This window comes from Drosophila subpulchrella, unplaced genomic scaffold (genome assembly GCF_014743375.2).
Source record: "Drosophila subpulchrella strain 33 F10 #4 breed RU33 unplaced genomic scaffold, RU_Dsub_v1.1 Primary Assembly Seq78, whole genome shotgun sequence".
NCBI classification, from domain to species: domain Eukaryota; kingdom Metazoa; phylum Arthropoda; class Insecta; order Diptera; family Drosophilidae; genus Drosophila; species Drosophila subpulchrella.
In genome coordinates, this window is record NW_023665713.1 from 51,805 (window position 1) to 73,461 (window position 21,657).

The following is a 21,657-nucleotide window of genomic DNA, read 5'->3' on the forward strand; positions in this document are numbered from 1 at the left end:
GAGGCGAGATCTGATTAAAAAATTGATTTCTGCTGGAAACGCAAATGAAACGCGTGGCCGACCCAAATTATTGGACAAAAGATCAGTGGATCGCTTAGCACGACAGGCAAGAATAGAGCCTTTCGCGTCTGCTGCATCTCTGAAAAAGTCATGTGACTTAAATGTAAGTTTGGAAACTTTAAGAAGACGGCTTAGAGATAATAACCTCATTTCAAGAAGTCCAAGGAAAGTGCCCTTACTCACAAAAAAACATGCCGCCAAACGTTTAAAGTTCGCAAGACAGCACTTGAATTGGCCTTTGGAAAAGTGGAGGAATATTTTGTGGTCGGATGAGTCAAAAATAGTTTTGTTTGGAGGCCGAGGCTCTCGGCAGTTTGTTAGACGACCACCCTTAAGTGCTTTTTCTCCAAAGTATACGCTAAAAACGGTTTAGCATGGTGGTTCATCAATTATGATTTGGGCAAGTTTTTCATGCTATGGAGTTGGGCCAATATATTGGGTCAAAACCATCATGGACCGTTACGTATACGTCAATATTTTAAACGACGTGATGCTCCCATATGCCTCCGAGGAGATGCCTCTTATTTGGACGTTCCAGCAGGATAACGATCCAAAACATACAAGTAAACATGGTTCGCAGCCAACCAAGTAAATGTCATGGAGTGGCCCGATCTCAATCCTATTGAGAATTTATGGTGTGACGTAAAAAGAGCAATCTCAGAAATAAAACCAAGCAATAACTTCCAACTTTAGGAAGCTGTACAAAGGACTTGGAGCTCTATTCCTGTAAAGAGATGCCAAAACTTGGTTGATTCCATGCATAAGCGCTGTGCAGCTGTTATAGCAAACACAGGATATGCAACAAAATACTAAAATATAATATATATATACATCAATTATGTACAGTACATAATTCAACCTTTAAACTTTTTTTTATGGCTGTGAAAATTTTGAAACGTTTCACTACTATTATTTAGACCGAACATTTTTTGGTAAAAATTCACATTTTTATTTTTTTTGGAAAAATCTTATAAATTATCCTTAGTTGTTGTTTATTATTATTGGCTCTCTTCAGCTGTTCTGTATTTAAAATGGGTGGGCAAGTTTTAAATCATGCAGTAAGATATGCGGTTGTGACCTGGAGTTCTACCTATTAGTGTGCTAAGTGCTGAAGAGAATTCTATGAAAGTTATGTCCTTTTCGATTTCTATTGCTGAATTGGTAGTGATGTAGTTTGGGGTTGGATTAAGGAGTTCTTTGTTGAGTCGGAAATTTGCGGAGAAGTTGTGATCGCCGGCCTCTTCTGACCAGGTTTGAACAAAAGAGTTAGCGATATCTTCTGGGTCGATTGTTGTTTTGGCAGAGGATGTTTTTTGGGGGTATAACCCACATAGTCTTTTGAAATATGAAAATATGTTTATAATTGTTAATAAAAATGAAAAAAAAATGAAAAATATGAAATATGAAAAAATAAATGTTTATTGTTGTTAATAAAATTACTTTAAGATAGGTACTTAGCAAAGTGCGCAGCAACCAGTCGTTACTTTAAATTGCTTGCAAAGGTTAATTTACGTTAAGATGATCTCTTTAAAATCGTAGTCGTAGACTGAAGACATAACAGAAGATTTACAGCGGTGTAAAGTTTCTGCCCGCCAATTTTACGTGCACGGATTTTCATTCCTTTTGCTCCAATTTTCCTTCCTTTTGGCGCATCTGAAGAGAGGCAAAGCAACGAGCGAAAGCCCTCCCTCCCGCGTCAATCCCATTGTTTTCCAGCACTTAAATCTTAAATTAAGCTAATCGGAATAAGGTAGACCAATACATTGGTGTAAGGGTAGAAACAGGGGAGTCAAAAACGACAATCAAATAGCTAAAATTGTAAATTATTCAATAAATTAAGTTAGCCGCGCACTGTACTCTCTCTTAGCGTTGTTAGCGCTTTCACACTCCTTTCTCTGGCATAGCTCTTGTTTCAGCCAGCTCCAAGAAAAAGAGAGCAAAACATAAAAAAGACCAAAAACATATTCTTCATATTCTTCAATTTAAATGTTTGCGTTAGTTGTTCAATAAAATGTTGTTTGGTCGAATTTCTTTGTTTGAAAAAGTTCTGATCGCTTTGTAATTTAGTTCGCAACTATTTACAATCAAACATGTAGAAATAAAATGATGTATACATTATCTGACTGACGTCTGACGTCATTGATTTTCTTAACTCCATGGGCGGTTTGTGGGCGTTGGAGTGAACTGGCTATTTATTTTTGCCAATCAAAGGCATTGATTATACGTAAAAACAACATTAATAAACATTCATATCTTTTAAATGACATAACATAAATATTATCAGCGCTGTAATGTTTTAGCCCGCCAATTTTACGTGCACGGACTTCGGACCTTTTTCCCAAATTTTACGAAGAGAAATAACAAGATTTAAGGACCTTTTCCCCAATGTTACTTCTCTTTTGGTGCATAAAAATGCACTTTGAAGAGAAATAACAAGAAAGGAAGTTAAATTCGGCAAGCCGAAGTTTGTATACTCTTGTAGTTATAATTATTAAATTTAAAAATACAAAAAATGATATTTCCAATAGTATAAGATAATATGTTAAAAAACACCAAAGCTATAATTTGTTTCATATTATTTTCCCACCAATTTTCCGATAGTTCCTATGGCAGCTATACGATATAGTCTTGCGATCTTGATAAAATTAAATATGAAACTCAGAACTAATTAAAAAATGTTATTTCCAAGCGTAGAGGCTTATATGCTAATAAACACCGAAGCTATAATTTGTTTCATATTATTTTTCCACCAATTTTCCGACCGTTCCTATGGCAACTTTATGATATAGTCGTCCGATTTCGATTAAATTTATTGCGAAATTCAAAACAAATTAAAAAGTGTTATTTCCAAGCTTAGGAGGTTCTATGTTAAAAAATACCAAAGATATATTTAAAAAAAAAATGTTTTCCGATTATTCCTATGGAAGCTATAAGATATAGTTGTCCGATCCGGCTGGTTCCAACTTATATACTACCTGCAAAAGATATAAGACTTTTTGGAAAGTTTCAGCCCGATAGTTTAAAAACTGAGAGACTGAGTGACGCTGATCAAGACTATATATACTTTATGGGGTCGCAAACGTCTCCTTCACTGCGTTGCAAACTTCTGACTGAAATCAATATACCCTCTGCAAGGGTATAACAAAGAGCAAAAGACCTCCCTCCCGCGACCATGCCGTTGTTTTTCAGCAATTTAATTCTTAAAATAATCAGAATTAGGTAAATGAAATTGGTAGACCAATGAATATTTCTAGTAAATTGTTCATTATTCAACAGAACAAGTTAGCCGCGCACTGTAATCTCTTAGCGTTGGCAGCGCTTTTCATTTTCTTTTTTTTTGACCTGCTCTCTCTTAGCGTTGGCAGCGATGTATTTGTCATTGTTTTTTTTTGACCAGCATTTGTTATAGCCTTCGCCAAGAAATACAGACCAAAACATAAAATAGACTAAAAACATTTGTATTAATATATGTTTGTAAAACATACACAATCAACAAATTTACTGGAATAAGTAAAGTGGATAGAGGACAGAGGGAAAAAAGGACAAATAGTTTATTTTTTTCATTATTTAATAGATTAAGTTAGCCGCGCACTTTTCTCTCTCTTAGCGCTGGCATCGCCCTTGCTCTCATTTTTCGGCTGTGCATTTGTTTCAGCCAGCGCCAAGAATGAGAGAGCAAAACATAAAATAGACTAGAAACATTTTTATTTATGTATGCTTGGTAAGCATAAACAATTTTAAGGCACATTCTGAATATTTGAGTCTAAATGCTTGCACTAGTAATTCAATAAAATATTTGGTCGACTAGCTTTGTTTGAAAGAGTTCTATTCGCCGCGGACTTAAGTTTGAATTTTTAAGGTCATTCGATGGGTATTGAGGAGAAGTTAAAACTTTTTCCTAGCATATAAACTGTAGGCGCTACAATTTTTCGCGGATTGTGGGCTTTAGAGTGGGCGTGGCACCCTACTGAAACAGGTTTTCAACCTGCTTATAGTTTCCGAGATCTCAGCGTTCATACGGTCGGACGGACAGATGGACATGGCTAGATCGACTCGGCTAGTGATCCTGATCAAGAAAATATATAATCATAAGGCCGGAAACGCTTCCTTCTACCTGTTACAAACTTTCCAACGAATCTAGTATACCCTTTTACTCTACGAGTAACGGGCTTAACCAGCGTAGTTACAGTCTTGAAATATAAATAACAATAATACAGCTTTGAACGAAAAAGTAAAAATAACGGACTCGAAATTTTAATTTAACATGCCGTAAAAATATCAAAAACAAGGAAAAACGCTGTAATCGACTATCAGATACCCGTTACTTAGCTAAAGCAGCAGAGCAAGATTGTAAAGCGCCACCTACCCGCGATCTCAACATAGCGTTTTGTGGACGGCAGACCGATTTAAGCGTTTATGGGCGCTTGTGGATGTTGGAGTGGGCGTGGGAAACTTTTATGGGGTCAATCGATAGGTATTGACGATACTAATACATTTCGGTTAACTTTTTTCTAGCATAAAAATTGTAGGCGCCACTGCACCAAATTTACTTTCATATGTTAAAGGTGCCATTGTCACGACACCTTACCTAGATAACAGGTGTTTTTATTTGATATCAGAAGTATTTGTTTTTAGCCTGAATTTTACCTCAGTCAAAAATGAAACGAAATGAAAATTTCTATTTAAGATTTGGATTATTGAATATTTTGTGTGTCGTTTTCGTATGGAAATATGTCAAAAGATCAGAAATCGTAATGTCTATACAGTTCAAAGATTAAGAAGAAATCGTTAGTGCCGTTTTTCGACAATTAAAAAAGCTTAGTCTCGTTTCCACAGGTGGGGTAAACTTTTTTAGTCATTCTCGCCAATTTGAGAAACTTGAGCTTGAGAAAAACAGGTTTAAAATTGTCGATATATTTGCCAATCGCTCCATGTCTATTGAGTTTATGGTTTTAAAAATATGTGAGAATATTCTTAAAAAATATTAATAGGAAAACTTGGAAAAAAATTGTTTTCAATTTAACATGTATTTCCCTCCGTAATAAATAAACTCATACAGGAGCTACCTAGCTCAACAAATGAATCGTGTGCTTTTTACTCAGGAAAAAATGATATTTAACGTAGAAAAATGTAATGATATATATGCTACTGAAAAATCTTCTACAAAAGAGTTGAAGGTTGGAATACGAATTAAAAGGAATGACAAATTAAATTATAAGTCTGCCTTATAACGCCACTTCCTGACAGCTTTGTTTTTTGGACGGTCACCAGATATTTAAATTAACAAATAAAATGTTTACTTTCATCCATATGGCACTTAAGCATGTCGTGTATTTAATTGATCTTAAAACTTAAATAAATAACACTTAAAATGCAATCATGTATATCTAACATTTCCTTTATTTAACTTTAGTTCGCTAAGCAAGTAGTCTCCAATTTGCACCGCAAAAAGATTGGACATAAGCGCATGCTGGTCAGTTATACTCGTGACTCCTCCTTTACTGAAATCAACACGCTTCGTTGTCAGGTCGCGGGACTGCTAAAGGTAAATGTTAATTCCTCATCCCATTTAACTATTTAAGAATAAGTTCTTTTCAGGATGTCCCTTACAACACCCTACCCATGTATAAGTTCAGGGAGCTTTTTCAGTCGCGATTTAAAACATCAATCAGTATTTTGGATTTGTTCAAAATGCAGGACATATGTTCTATTAACTCGGATACCAATGAGGATAAGTTCATCAGTCTGAAGCCGGAACTAGTAAACACCCTCGAGAGCTCACCCTTAATGGAAGGTCTTCAACATAGTGTTCCTTACTGTAGTATTCACTTTAAAAGGGAGCAGCACAAGGGATGGGCCGAACAGGAGATAGAGCCACTGCCCAATGTCTGCATGACCATTTCGGAGATTCAGAAACTAATCTATCCCTTGCTTAAGGTGCATCCGGGGGATATTCCAGTGGCTACCCTTATTCATTGCATTGAAGGACAGCTAAATGTGTCAATCACGGCTAATGAAAAGGGCGTCAACTTGGAGCACTTGGTCTGCTGTGTCCAGGGAATTCAGATTCAGGCTAACAACTTTGGCATTAAAATTCTCAACTGGTTGGAGCCTAGTAAGGAACTATCATCGTCAAGTGCGATTTACGTTAGCTCAAATTTAAGTAGTCACAGTGCCATTGACCGAGCCAATAGTGGAAGTTACTATAAAAACTTTGTGGCCGACCCGCTTTTACAAATCTCCCGCGAGGTTATCGAGCTGGTGAAGTTGTCACCAAAATCAACCATGAAGTTCAATCGCTTTATTCCGGCCTATCACAATCACTTTGGAAAGCAATGCCGAGTGGCAGACTACGGCTATACAAAGCTTATCGAGCTCTTTGAAGCTTTATCTTCTGTGGTGCAGATCATGGGAGACGGCGAAAATCGTCAGATCACGCTTACCCACCGCACTCAAATACGTAGGTTCACCTCAGATTTATTGCGTGTTCTGCGCGCTAGTGGTAACAATTCGGTACTGCTTACTCAGTTACCGGCGGTTTTTGCCCAGACCCAAAGTCGAATTTTCGATGTTACAGATTATGGAGTATGCGACATTGTAGACATTCTAGATGGCCTTGTTAACTCTAATATCGTCGATCTAAGCTCTGTGCAGCACGGAAAAGATATTCTCATATCGATGCCAAAACGCAAGCAGTCGAACAGTGAATTGGAGAAAACAAGTGTATTCGCGGGAGAAATTGTAGAGCTCTTCCAGAACGCCCTTCAGTACACGATTTTGTTTCAGAAGTTTGTGCGATCCTACCATTACCACTTCGCTTATCAATGTCGACTCAGTGATTATGGCTTCTTGAAATTGACCGACCTTTTGGATGCAATTAGCGGTTTAATCGAGATAAGGGTGTCCAGCGATGAGGACAGGAAAATAGTGCTCTCCCCTAAGGTAGCAAGAAGAGTGTTTGCTGAGCAATGTGAGGACCTTATACGCCAGGCCACTGGAAGCTCAGCGCACTGTATGAAGCTAGATCAAGTGCTGATGATGCACAAGAAAAAGTTTGGCTACCAGGTTCAACCAAAAACTTTGGGGGTCTCGGAAATGGCTATGGCAGTTGAGTTGTTGCCCTACGTTGAGCTGAAAAAGAAAAATCAGACCGTATGGCTCATCTGTCACAATAACGACATTGAGTTTCGTCTTTTGTGCTATAGGGCATGCAACCATATTGTTCAGCGGGAAGGCTTCGCAACGGCACTCACAAAAGTTCCAGCTGAAATGCAGTCAGGAGCTCTATCTTCACAGTTACTAGAAGCCCTTACCAAGAGTACTTTTTTAAACGAGTTCAATTCTAAGCACAAGAACCAGCTCACAGAAGAAGCTCTTTTAGCAATGCGACATGCAATCGAGGTAAGTTACCGATAGACATAAACGTTCTGGAAGCCCTTCCGCGTAGAGTAAAAGCCTGTTTTTTTTCTTTATAAATTATGTAAGAGGTAAATGAAATCGTTTCGTGCCGAATGAGAACATTTTAGAAAGTGTACTTAATTAGTCGAATTTACAACCACATTTCTTCACAAAATCTGATATCAATACTTCAGTATGTTGAAGGTGCGATCGTCAATACTCCTTAACTTATAAAGAGGTAATTTTATTCGATTTCGTTTCGTTTAGGCCTGATACTTACCTCAGTCAAAAATGAAACGGAATGAAAATTTCTATACAAATTTGCTTCAATCCATTTTATGGCTAACATTTTTGTATGGAAATTTTCGATTCGTTGCATTTTTAATTGAGGCTTTAACATCAATCATATCATTGACCTTCCATTCCATAAATCGTAGAGGTTATTTTTCCTATATAGAACTGTTGAAAACAATTAAAACTTTATGACCCTAAAAAGTTGCCCAAACTAACTTGTTGTAACTTTTTGTATGTACAATGTACTATGTGTCAAAAAATGAGGAATCCTAATGCCTATACATTTTAAAGATTAAGCAGAAGTCGTTAGTGACGTTTTTAGTGTAGCACATGTTTATAGCTTTAGTAGTTCACAAGTTCCGGCAGTACGAAATTTGACTATTGATAATTGTTTTTCCGCCAAAATAGCCGCCTTTTCATAAATCGTAGAGCAATTTATTCTTATATCGATTTATTTAACACCATATGAATGATTCCAGATCCCTAAAACAGAGTTATGGGGCAAACAGACCAACAGTTTATTTTGGAAAGTCCTCCAAACTCATACTTTTGGAATACCTTTGAAGCGCATCATCGGGTTTTAGCAAATTAAGTTTTACACGACGCTTATTATAAGTAATAATAAACCATGTTTAAGCCATATGGCATTTATCCCCACTGCCCTAAACAGCTTGAATTTTATTATTTTTTACACTTACACTTTTTAAAAATCATGGTATGCAATATTTTTAGTTTTTTCAATGCCTATCGATTGATGCTATGATCGGACCATCACATTCGATTATGCAATACCTTTCGATTAATGTTATCAACGAACCAAAAAATTAGATTTTCAATTCTGCGGCTATTTATAGTAGACGCCTTTGCACACTGTCCTGGTGCACTTTGTTACTTCTTGAACTGCGTTAATTCTTGATCAGGATAATAAACAAGAACGCTATAGTCGACGACCTGGAAAGTAGTTAGGAAAGGCGGACATTGGCATAAATAGTATATTAATAATAATAATTATAATACAAGACAGAGAAATTTGTACAACGATTTTAAAACAAATAGAAAATTTGTCAATGAAACCATTGCAGAGGCGAATCGAAATTACTACATACATAAATTCCGACATTCATAAAACAATAAAAATACATGGTCAATTTTAAGGGAATTGGGGATCGGCAATATTAAACCAACTTTAAGCTGTGATACTGATCTTGATGATCTAAATCATAAGTTCTTGCAATCGACCGTACCTGAAATCACTAAAAACACCTACCTTACATCCCTTGAATCTTGTGATAGAATTTTTTTTATTGTGTCAGCCAGTGCGATGTCCTTAAATCAATTTTAAGCATTAAATCCAACGCAACGGGTGATGAGATAAATCCAAAAATTTTAAAACTAATCCTTCCCAACATTTTTCATGTCATAACACACATTGTAAACTGCTCCATCACCACCTCTACGTTTCCCAAATCCTGGAAAACAGCAAAAATATTACCAATTTCCAAATCAGGTACAGAATATCGACCTATTGCAATCCTGCCTTTTCTCTCAAACGTTCTTGAGCGGTTAATTGCTAACCAAATTGTGAGTTTTATGGATGCACACACTATTTTATCAGGAAAACAGTCCGGTTTTCGGAAGAACAGAAGTTGCACAACAGCTGTTATAAAAATCACTGAAGATATTAGACTACAAATGGATAGATGCAATATTACTTTATTGACGCTTTTAGATTTTAGTAAGGCCTTTGACACCGTAAACCACGAAATTCTTTTAACTAAACTAAGTCTTCTTTATATGTTTTCAACCTCTGCAACAAGTTTTATGAAATACTACTTATCTCAACGATCACAACTAGTAGCTACACAAGCATCTAAATCATCTATTCTGTCCGTAAAACGTGGTGTACCGCAGCGGTCCATTCTTGGACCTCTTTTGTTCAGTCTTAATGTTAATAATTTTCCAAAAATTCTAACAAAATGTGACATGCACATATATGCCGACGACGTTTAACTATATGTAAGCTGTCCTGTTAGCCCAATCAATGAAGGTTTTCGTGTCTGTAACAGTGAATTAGACATGGTTTGCAAATGGGCAGAGCGAAATAGATTATCCTTAAACCCCCTCAAATCAAAATGCATAGTAATACATAACAGATGTTTTAACACAGATCATCTGGAAAAACTTTCCTTAAATGGTCAACAAATGAACTATGTAGACAGAGCGAAAAACTTGGGGTTTACAATAAATTCCACTCTATCGTGGAGTAATCACGTATATTGTACGATTGGGAAAATGTATGGGATACTTAGACAACTTAACGACACGAAAACATTTTTACCAATACTCCACTACTATTCTGTGGAGTCGAAGTCTTTGGAAATTGTGATGCTTCTAGCCAGCACAAACTCCTTGTAGCCTTCAACAATGTAGCGAGATATATATTTAACCGCAAGGGCACAGATCGAATCTCTGATGCAACTTTTAAAATTTTTGATATGCCGCTAAAAGTCTGGATCGAGCACAAATCACTAGTACTGTTGCACAAAGTAATAACAACTGACGAGCCAAAATATCTCTTTAGCAAACTCAAACTCAGCGCTTCCAACAGAACAAACAATCTAATTTGTCAAAAAGTAAACCATGCCTATGCTAAGAAACACTTTTTTATCTGTGCTGTACGTTCTTGGAATAAACTACCACATCCATTTAAAACAAATTAATCTGCCACGCAATTCAAAGCGAAAATACACACACATCTTCAAAACAGTATATAATTTAAAACAAAACTTAGTACTTAAGAATTCAATATTTTATATATCAAATGTCATAGCTTTAATGTCTTGTATTAGAACTATATGGTTAAGAAATGTTTACTATGTTCATGAAGAAAATTGAGTTGTGACTAGCGCACTAATTTATAAGTATTCTTGTACTTGTAGCGGTTAGGAAGAGTTAAGACCAAAATAAATAAATAAATAAATAAAAAAGTTATAACCAAACAATATTAAATAATCAGCAAATTCTATAAGTGCGAAATGAATGGAGATATATTCAGGCAGTAAATCGGCTGCCTACGAGATTTCAATAACGAGTGTGAAAGGAATAGGAAAGAACGATAGGTAGTGATTTTTGTGGTGTGCATTCTCGCACTCCCTTTAGCTGAGTAACGGGTATCTAATAGCCGAGGCCGTCGACAATAGCGATTTCTCTTGTTTTATATACTCATAGAGTAAACGTTTATACAAGGTTCGTCGGAAAATGTGTAACAGGTAGTTTTTGACCCTATACATACATACATATTTTTGATCAGGATCACTAGCCGAGTTGAACAAGTCGTGTTCTTCTGTCTATCCGTCCGTTTGAACGTTGAGATTGCGGAAACCTTAAAAGCTAGAAAGTTGGTACTTACAGATGCAGATTCTAGAGCTTCTTGCGCAGCTTAAGTGGGTGCCACGCTCTGATGCCCACAAACGCCCATTACGCTTGAACTTGTCTAGCGCTCACATTTTTTAAGATTTTCTAAAAGATATTTCGTTTTGGCTAGCAATATATATCAATACCAAAAATTGTCCAAATCGGACCATTTACTAACAAGTTATAAGCAAATATTGGAATCGTTGGTAGGTGGCACTGAATGCTTGCATATCTACATCTCCCTCGCACTCCACTTAGCTTCGTAACGGGCATCTAATGGTCGAGAGTAGTTGGGAAAGGCAGATTCTGGAATAATAAGCACACTATTGGCCCCCGTTCCGTAACTATTTAGCATATTAATGGGCCCGCCCCTCACTTATTAGCATATTAATGGCCCCTGCCCCTCACTAATATTAATGGACGCCGCCCCCTTATTTATGTATGCGGGTTCCAGGACAACTAGCATAATCCATATATTAACTGATTTGAATGGGATTAGATGTCATAAAAATGTCGATATCATGTCCATAAAGAGTATACTTAATTGTTCAAGAGTTGTTGTTGTATATATGATGGACGTTGATGCACTACGAGCAGTACAAACAAGTGGCCCAACGACACCAAGCACGTGCTTGTTACGCGCGGGGCCCTTTTATCAATTAGGGCAAAAATGCGAGTTGGCGAGGAAGATACAAAAAACAAATAGAGACGGGACACAAATGAAACTAAAAGTAGCAACTAAGAATGAAGCAAATGAGTTAAAATATTAGTTTTTAATACCGGGATAGAAGTTGAAGTGCAAATTAAATGGTAATGGTTGTTATAATTATTACATAGAACGCGAAAGGGCTCGTGCAGACAAAACGGACACAACCAAGCAGAGTAGAGTAGTAGTAGAGTAGAGCAGCACAGGAAAGTGTGAAACAAATCATTAGGGATTACTTTTTCCCAAAAATGCTTCGGTAAGCAACGGAAATATCCTCGACCTGCAAAATTTGTTCCATGAAAAATTACAAATGCCATTCATCTTTTGTGGGAGAAGCTCTACACATTGATATATTCTCAACAGATTGAACCCTTTTCCTTACATGCGTCGCCACGGTGCAAGCCATCGCATCGAGGGCTGTTGTGGACATAAAGGCCCCTTTATTACACATAATAAATTTCTGCCCAAAAACAAAAACAATCTATTGCGGTAACGAAAGATCACTAAACTCTGATACCATTAAATCAATTCTGCTGAATCATTTAAATATCACCATTTTCAACTCCCCGCCCCTACGTAGCACCTCAAATGGTCAAGTAGAGAGGTTTCATAGCACCCCGGCAGAAACAGCCAGATGCCTGAAACTGGGAAACAAACTAAACGATACCGTTGAATTCTTTTGGCAACTAACAAATATATAAATGTTCAATTCACTCGGTAACTGATAAAAAACATATGGAAATAGTTTACTCAACGTCCGCAGAACTCGAGAGAGGAACTAGTAGAAAATTCAACAGACCCAGGAAAAGTCCATTGACCATATAAACAAGGATAGGACTTATTAGAGTATCAGGTCGGCGAACAGGTTTTCCTAAAAGCAAATAAGCGATAAATAAACAAGCTCTCACCGCTATGTTCGGAAGAGGTTATTGAAGCAGACCTGGGGACCACGGTCCTAATTAAGGGGAGGGTGGTCCACAAGAACAATCTACGCTAACCATCTTCGTTAGACTCGTAACCTTTTTTTCTACATTTAATACTTTCTTCACTTAAAAAAAATTTTGTTATATTCTTTTATAATTTTCTAGGCTAGGAAAAGACATTTAAGTTTGAGCACTAACGGCTGTTCAAACTGAATGCCTATACGAACGCGGACTATATCCCAATAGAGGACGGCGACATTGTAGTCTGATAACCTTATGGATACTTACAACAAGCAACAAACGTGATGATCTAAGAAGACTACACTGACCAGACTGAAACGCTGACAGGGACATTCACTGACGATTACAGAATACCGGATATAGCGACAGACATCAGACACATTCGCAAGTTGCTAGCTACCCTAAAAATCCACCATAGGGCGGCTGGGAGTATAAACTTAATTGGGACAGCTTTTGAGGTTATTGCAGGCACACTCAACTTTAATGATTGTGAGCAAATAAAATTCCACCAAGAGCAACTAATGAGAGCAGATGAAGGACAAATATTGTAAGTCCGGCAATTCTAGATAGCTCCGACAGCCTATTAACACTATTATGATAGAAATATTAGAAGTATCTATCCGGACCAGCACCACAACAATGTCGGGTATCTTCCTTCTGCAGGGAGCTTCGAAATGGCACTTGCGCCCAGCAAATAGTTTCTGGAGCTATTGCGCATCTGCCCGAGACCAAAAAATATCCGGAACCTACCTGGTAACCTTGGTTTGTAAATCAGCTGGAAAGTTCGATGAAAATACCCGCCGTGTCGGCCATGACCGTGGTCAACATCACGACCCACTAAAACCGGCTAAGTCTTCCATTTCTTCACGAGCTGAGTCTGAGAAACCTCCACCACATTGGGTCCCTTAGAGAAGAATTTACCTTGGGTTCCTTCCTCAGCTACTCCCTGCTCCCCTCCTTCCTACTTTGCTCCTCCGTTTGGCTCGCCTACCACCTTCTTAAAACCAGAAGCCACGGCAAACCAGGAGTTAACGGTGACGTAGAATTAGCGCATCACCGGGACAGCGACCAGTTAAAAGGGGGAGAAGCTAACATACCCATTTCCCACGAAGAGAAATTGTCGAGTTGCAGGCCATATCCGGTGGCCTGGGGCATCGCCCGGCCAGATACCAAGTGCTGACCCGGCGCATTAGCGGCAGCGCTGGAAACACTTGCTCAGCATATGATCGCCACAGGCCGGATTCCAAGTACTGACCCTAAACTTTGGCGACAGCGCTGCGACCAGGCAAAGGCCTTAAGCTGTGACCGGATCATCCCCTTAAGTCAGTCTAAAAATTGTACTCCGCAGCCATAGCTGTGTTTAATAAATATTTGTAACCTATCTTTGTATAAACCTTTGCCTTAACAGGCTAAGGAGAAATAAATAAATACAGAAATAATCGTATCTACATATATCTGTATATCAACCTTTGCCTTAACTGGTTTGGGGTTATAAGTAAATACAATATAACACGGTCCAAAAAACCTAATATGAGACGGTCCAAAATAACTTACATAAAGTAGTCGCCTTCGCACATTTTCCTGATGCGCTTCGTCACTACGTGGACTACCGTCCACATTGATATAAAAAAATTTATACAGATCGTTTTGTCATAATATCTATTAAAATAAATATATTTTTATAGCTTATAAATTATACAAAACCACAATGCCAATAAATATTCCTAGTTATACAAAACCACAATGCCAATAAATATTCCTAGTTATCGCTTACATTTTCTTCTATACAGATAATAAACAATGTATATATTAATTCATAACTTCGATTTTCCATTCAAATTCTTTATAAAACTAATTGTTTAATATTATCTAACTAGTTAAGTATACAAGTTTTCAGATGCCTCTTAATTTTACCAATAACAGTTTAAGATTTCTCTCGTAAAAACAACAACATAGAATGGTAACCGTTATTCATATTTAGGATGTTTCCATCATTCTCTAGCTAATATCCTTTTTTCATAATGTAAACTGGTTTAGAATTGTGTTGCATGCTTTGACCCCTAGCCACACCCACCACTGTACCAGATTTGACTTTGCAAATAGCTGCCCCACGTACCTGTAATGTTCATAACATTCAATATGATTTTCTCTTTTAAGGAATGTACAAAATTTTAAAACTGGTTCTGACCTCACTCTTTAATGGCTTCCTCTAACTTTGTTCCGTTATATTTCTGATCTCTTCTTCTTAACAGTTTTTTTTTACTAATTCAACGATTATGTATCCTTGTTCATCACGAGTCTATTCAATTTAAATGTCTAATAATATTAATTTAAATAGTTATCTAAAGAACCTTCCTTCTTTATTTAAAGCTATCACATTGAAACTATAAAACATATCAAATGTGTTAAGACTATATTTTATTTAGTTTTATATTAAGAACAATTTTACTCCTTGTATTCTATGTTTTTGGAAACAATAAAGAAATGCAGGTCTTTGATTTAAAATTATTGCTTATACTTACTGATACATTCATCTGAAATGTTAATTTGACTTACAAAAATCAGGTAGGTAAAACTAGTGAAGGCTATTAAACTTTTATAATTTAATGGGATTATTGATCAACCCAAATCCAAGACACTGACACATGACATGAAGCGATCCTTGTTTATTATTAAATCCTAGAAATAGATATTTTTTTTTAACGTAGATTTTTTTTATTTAATACTGCCCCAACGTGGGCAACCAATAAATGTGATGATATAAGACTTGGGATTTGGGTTTTTCATATATGGCAGGCAAGGAGAGTGGATCGAAGGTCTGTCTGGTTTCAGTGGTCCAGGGGGTGGGTCCTTCGCAATCTCCAGCTCCTCTCGCCATTGTCCAGCAGGTTTATCGCCAGAGTGTTTAGGTGGTCATGAGACCTATAGACGTAGGGCCTACTCGTTCTCTGGATTTCTTCCTCCACCAAAGGGAAGTTGAGTACATCACGGATGGAGTCGTTGTCGTGTAACAGGTGGGCATTAGAGGCGATGTGAAGCATTTTATTTTCGAACGCCTGGATGATGTTCACGGTGTATTTGCTGGCTGTGCCCCATAATTGGATCCCTTATGTCCAGTTCGGCTTGATGATCGTCTTATATACCAGGAGCTTCGGTGGCGTTGGGAGCTTAATTCTTCTACCCATCAGCCAGTAGAAGGCTTTGGTGCGGGACTCGGCTTGGCGACGCTTGGCGACGTCAGTCTCCTGTCGAGAGTGAAGCCCATGTAATTTGGCGTGTCGACCTCAGGGACCGGTGGTCGTTCAGACTCAGTGGAGGTCAGTGGCCTAATCGTGTGGCAAAGGTTGTAGCAGTGGACTTGTCCCCATTGACCGAGATGTTCAACTTCTTTTGCCAAGTGTTGAGAAGGTGGAGATGCTCATACATTAAGTCCGAGGCATCTGCTGGGGTGTCCACTACTGCCATAGGTGGCGGCCATGATGTCCGGTCTTTGCAGCACGGAAGGTCAGCCGTGTATGCGTTGTACATTAATGGGCTGAGGACGCTTGGCGGGGAACACCAGCGCAAATAACTTTGATGCCAGAACGGGCTTCTTCGCATATGAAAACAAGTCTTCGGTCGTCCAGGGATGACCTAAGGAACGTAATCTACGGCTGAGGCAGGCTGGTTTTCAGCCTTAGGAGGAGTCCAGGGTGCCAGACCCGATCGATGACTTGCTTTACATCCAGCATGACAGCTAGGCAATATTTTTTGGTTTAAAAAGCGTCCAAGATGAATTTCACTAGTCTGTGGCATTGCTCTGGAGTCCCGTGACAGCGCCGGAAGCCAAACTGGTGATCAGGGATCAGATCAGCTTCGTCCATTACCGGCAGTACTCTACTCAAAAATACTTTTTCGAGTATTTTGGAGAGCACTGGCAGTAGGCTGATTGGACGGTGGGAGGCGAGATTGGCCTCAGGTTTACCAGGCTAAGGTATCATGACCACTTCCTCACGTTTCCATGGCTATGGAAATTGACCGATTTGCAAGCACTTATTGAAAATAAGCGTGACGAGTTTCTTCCTGTTGGGTGGGAGAAGTTTTTGCCATGTTGTTGGCCATTGCGGATATAAGATCGGCGGTCTCCTCTTCCGTGACCTGGGGGATGAGTTCAGCGTGAACCAGTGATCCAGCCAGGAGCCTGTTCGTTCCCTCTGATTCTTCATGAGTGCATCGGTAGATCGGAGTGAACGCTTCCTCTAAGTGCCCGGCGAATGCATTAGCTCTCTCTTCTGCACCATGAGTAGTCTGCTCTTTTGATGAGTGGAGTCCTCCTGAGTGGCCGATTGATGTGTCTGGTCATGTTCCAGAGGTTATAGTACGGGTCATGCGGCGCAAGTTGCCCTAGGAAGGTATCGAGCGACTCTCTTCTCAGCCTTGCCAAGGTCTGCTTCAGTTCCATTGAGATTGAGACACTTGAGAGCAGTCTTGTCCCGGGGGTTCCTGGAAGGAAACCAGACACGTCGGAGGCGTCGCATCTCTGTCTTGAGCTGCATCACCTGTGGTTTTCAGAAGTGGAGGTCCCTGTTGGTGGCTCTTTAATTGGCTGAGAGTCTGGGCGCAGCATATGCCGCTGCCTCCTGGATTCCTGTAGTCAGGTTCTCTACGACTGCCTTAAGGTTATCGGGAGTGTCCAGTGGAGGGTTGAGATCCAGGTGACTGTCCAGCTAGTGATGGTATCGGCTGATATTGGTGGTCTTGTACATCAGTATATCTACGGGCGCATCGCTGCACGGCTGGGGCATACATTGATATGGCGATGGCGCTGTGATTCGATAGCAGATCCTCTACTTTTCTAGCGTGGATCCTTGATGAATGCAGTCCGCCGGTGATGGCAAAGTCCAGGACATCCGGGACTTTGTTTGGATCTGTAGGACAGTAGGTGGGAGCGCCGGTCCCATGACAAACAAGATTGCGGGACTGAACCTGCCTGTAAAGCGCACTGCCTTTTGGGTTGTTGACCCTAGATCCCCACCAATTGTGCTTGGTATTGAAATCACCGCCTATCACAAACCTGGGTCCCAGGCTGTCTAGGATCATTCGAAAGTCCCTTTCCCTGGCCTCGTGCCTTGGACGGCAGTTTGGGTGGTGTTAATCGAGATTTGGGCGCACTGCACCCAATCCTCTTCGTTGGACGGTAGGTTGTCAAAACGGCACCGCCGCGGGCTGTAACATTGGGGTAGTTGGCGGAAGCTACGTCGTACCCTCTCAGGGTGAAATACTACCTGGCGGAGTCTCCGAAATGGGGATGACATCAGCTCGGTTTTGCCTGCAGTACAGCTCAGCCTCGGGCCTGTGCTGGATCAGGCCGTTAGCGTTCCATATTTCTATATCTACCCCCCTTGCATAATGACTTGCAAATGGTAGCCAACATTTGCGTCATTCGGTTCATGACCTTGTGCATCATCCGCTCAAACATCGCCTTCATCTTAGCCATCATGGCTTCCATCAGGCCGTCGGGATCGTGCTCTGCTTGCGTGGGGTGTGAGTTCCACCGGTCACCTGCTTGGCTGTATTGGCGAAGCTCATGTTCGGGTTGCCTGCCTGCCTTGGACCAGCCATGCTGGCTTTGGCCTTCTTATAGGATGGACAACCTTTAAAAGAGGCCGCGAGTAAGCCCTCGTTTCCAAAAACAAAGAATACAAGGAGTAAAATTGTCTAAATAAAGTATAATCATGATACATTTGATATGTTTTATAGTTTCAATGTGAAAGCCTTAACAACAGAAAAAAAAAGTTTTTTTAGATAACTATTTTAATTGATATTATTACACATTTAAATTGAATGGTTTCGTGATGAACAAGGATACATAATCGTTGAAAGTATACAAAAAATATTTTTAAAAACTGTTAAGAAGAAGAGATCAGAAATAGAACGGAACAAAATTAGAGGAACTGGGGCACTCATTTGCAAAGACGAATCTGTTACAGTGGAGGGTGTGGCTAGGGGTCGAAGCATGCAATACAATTCTAAGCCAGAAGGATGGAAATATCTTAAATATAAATTACAGGTAACCCTATATATTGCGGTGGAGGGGCGGGGTTGGCAACCATCATTATTAAATATGAGTTTCTTCAATTTCACCGGCGGGGAACAAGCGAGATCCAACAAAGAAGAACGCTATAGTCGTGTACCTCAACTATCAGATACCCGTTACTCAAATAAAGGGACCAAAGGTGGAGATATGCAAGCTGCAAGGCGAGACAGAAATGCGCCACCTACCCGCTATATCAATATATGGTTATGTGGGCGGTAGAAAAATTTAAGCGTTATGGGAGTTAGAGTGTGCGTGGCACTTTTTTTGGATCAGTCGATAGGTATTGACGAGACTAATACACTTCAGTTAAAATTGTTTATCTAGCATGAAAATTGTGGGTGCCACAGGCTTGGGCGGTTTGTGGGCGTTAGAGTGGGCGTTAGAGTGGGCGTAACATATTCGCGTAACAAACTTGCGCTGCGTACAAGGCTACGAAATCTAAATCTGAAATCCCAGATCTCTATTTTTGATAGTTTCCGAGATATCCGCGTTCATACTTACGATTTTTTTAAGTTTGTGGGCGGCTTGTGGGCTTTAAAGTGGGCTTGGAAAATCGATGGGTTAATCGATAGGTATTGATAAGAACAATACATTTCAGATACAATTTTTATTCTAGCATCAAAACTGTAGGAGCCACAGTTTTGGGCGGTTTGTTGTCGTTAGAGTGGGCATCTTGGCATCGTGGCACCTTGCTGAAATAAACTTGCGCTGCGTAAGAAGCCCAGGAACCTGCATGCCAAGTCCTAATAGCCTTGCTCTATATAGATCTCAGAGTTCATCCGGACAGACAGACAGACGGACAGACAGTAGTAGGGAAAGATGGGTTCTGGGACAATTAGCATATTAATGGCCATCCGGCCCCCCTCCCCCCTCGTTAACATATGCGGGTTCTAGGACCATTAGCATAATTCAATAAATCAACTGATTTTAATAAGCTTTGAAGTCATAAAAATGTCACGATCATGTCCATAAAGAGTATACTTAATTGCACTCATCTCCCCCACATCCCCATGTGACAATATTGATTATGTATCCTTCCCCTCATTATGTGCAAATAATAGACAGGTGAGAAAGGTGCACGTGAGAATCCATAGTATCCAAAGGTTGTTATCTCAGAAGAGATTGTCCCCATCGCCCCCACATCCCCATGTGACAATATTGATCATGCATCCTTCCCCTCATTATGTGCAATTAATAGTCACGTGAGAAAAGTGTACGTGAGAAAGGTAACACAACCATAGTATCCAAAGGTTGTTATCTTAGAGGAACATATCCGATCATGTTAGCGAATGGTGGGATCACGTACCCTTTTGCCTCATTATCACAGGATTTGCTGTGTATGTGAGAAATGTCGCACACCCAAAGTATTTAAAGATGGTTATCTTAAGGGAATATTCTCAGATGTGGAATATTTTAAAAACACACATTTTTGTTTCCCCCCCAGAACGTTTAACTGGTAAATTGTCTAAGATTCTCACCTTTCCACAAATGGGTCATAAACATGTCATAAAAGGGATTCAAGCAAGAGCTACCCGAACATGCGCACCTGTCCATTACCTGACCACAATAAAAGGGACACATGCACAAGCCTGAAGGTGCACGCTCATTGACAAGATCATAGGCCTCATGCCAAGGACCTCACGGCTGACTGCTAGCTCTAATACGTCCCATAACCGCGCAACAACTCGCAAGTAGCCGACATATCTCAGTCAAGGAAATATTTTCCATTCTCCGTACCTGCAATTTTAACTTGAAATAAAAAGTCAGAAGTTTATTTTGTAGCATAATAATACATTTATTCATGTATTTTGGTATTGCGAACATGTTTTAATTTTCTTGCTTCATTCTAGCGATTTGCATAGAAAAGGCAGGCGCACGTTTTCGACGTCATTTCTGGACTACAAAATGTAAAGTGTTCATCATAATTCGTAGTTTTGAGGTCATGTCCTCCTCTATTCATGAACATAGTTTTTGTGTTTAGAAAAAATATTGAAAATGCTGACCAATTATCTGTCCTTTAAATTGTTTAATAAACTGGTCAATTTCCTCATGAAATTTCATTTTGTTAATTTTGTTTTCTTGTAGGTCTTTACACATCTAGTCTCAACTTTAAAATGATGTATAAAAATTATTTTATTGTTTTGGAGCTACTTTTAAATATGTCAAACTAATGTATGCTTTGTTAAGACCACAAACCCCGCCCTTAAGGTGTGTTTCACATTAGGGAAACCGGTTTCCTTTAAACCTGCTTAAAGACGGACAGCCCATTTCCTCGATAGTAATGAGCTGACGACTCCCAAAAAACGTCTGTAGAAATCGTTCACTGTTTTCTCCATCGTTCTAAAAAATTTTGTAATGCTTATTGGTTAACCAAAATGCTGTCTTTCGAGATAAAAAACTATTATTCAAGCCTGGATTCGAATACAATTCAAATTTCCTTTAGAATAAAATTATTATTATTATCAAAGAAACCTTTAACATCAATCGAAACAGTATCTTTCAACATTTTTCTAGTCCGCTTAATGGGATCATATTCAAAAAGAGCCATAAGCTTGGATATTTTCATGACTTGGTGTCTTCAGTTCTATTGAAATTCTCACATCAAAAGGACCAGTTTTCACTGATTCGTTTTGATATGAAAGATCAACCACAATAATTGGACCCTACAGTTTAAACTCATTTGGGGTCAAAAATGGTTGTGATCCACGATTATAGTAACTAGATTGAAATCTTGTATACATTTCATATAGGTGATTCAGATTATC

The 21,657-nt window shown here is 39.1% G+C and overlaps 1 protein-coding gene across 1 annotated transcript; it reads left to right on the forward strand.

The window, feature by feature from the left end:
• The first annotated feature begins 5,473 nt into the window (after positions 1-5,473).
• LOC119562637 (meiosis regulator and mRNA stability factor 1-like) lies at positions 5,474-7,476 on the forward strand. The gene is made up of 2 exons (XM_037875864.1): positions 5,474-5,605; positions 5,659-7,476. The coding sequence occupies exons 1-2, from the start codon at positions 5,528-5,530 to the stop codon at positions 7,474-7,476; spliced, it is 1,896 nt and encodes a 631-aa protein (XP_037731792.1). The 5' UTR covers positions 5,474-5,527.
• The last annotated feature ends 14,181 nt before the right edge of the window (positions 7,477-21,657 follow it).

What these genes read in the sequence shown, in the direction of transcription:
- LOC119562637 (XM_037875864.1), top strand. Translation starts at nt 5,528, where the DNA reads ATGCTGGTCAGTTATACTCGTGACTCCTCCTTTACTGAAATCAACACG. An exon ending in AGGTCGCGGGACTGCTAAAG is followed by an intron (nt 5,606 to 5,658) that starts GTAAATGTTAAT and finishes AGTTCTTTTCAG; the next exon opens with GATGTCCCTTACAACACCCT.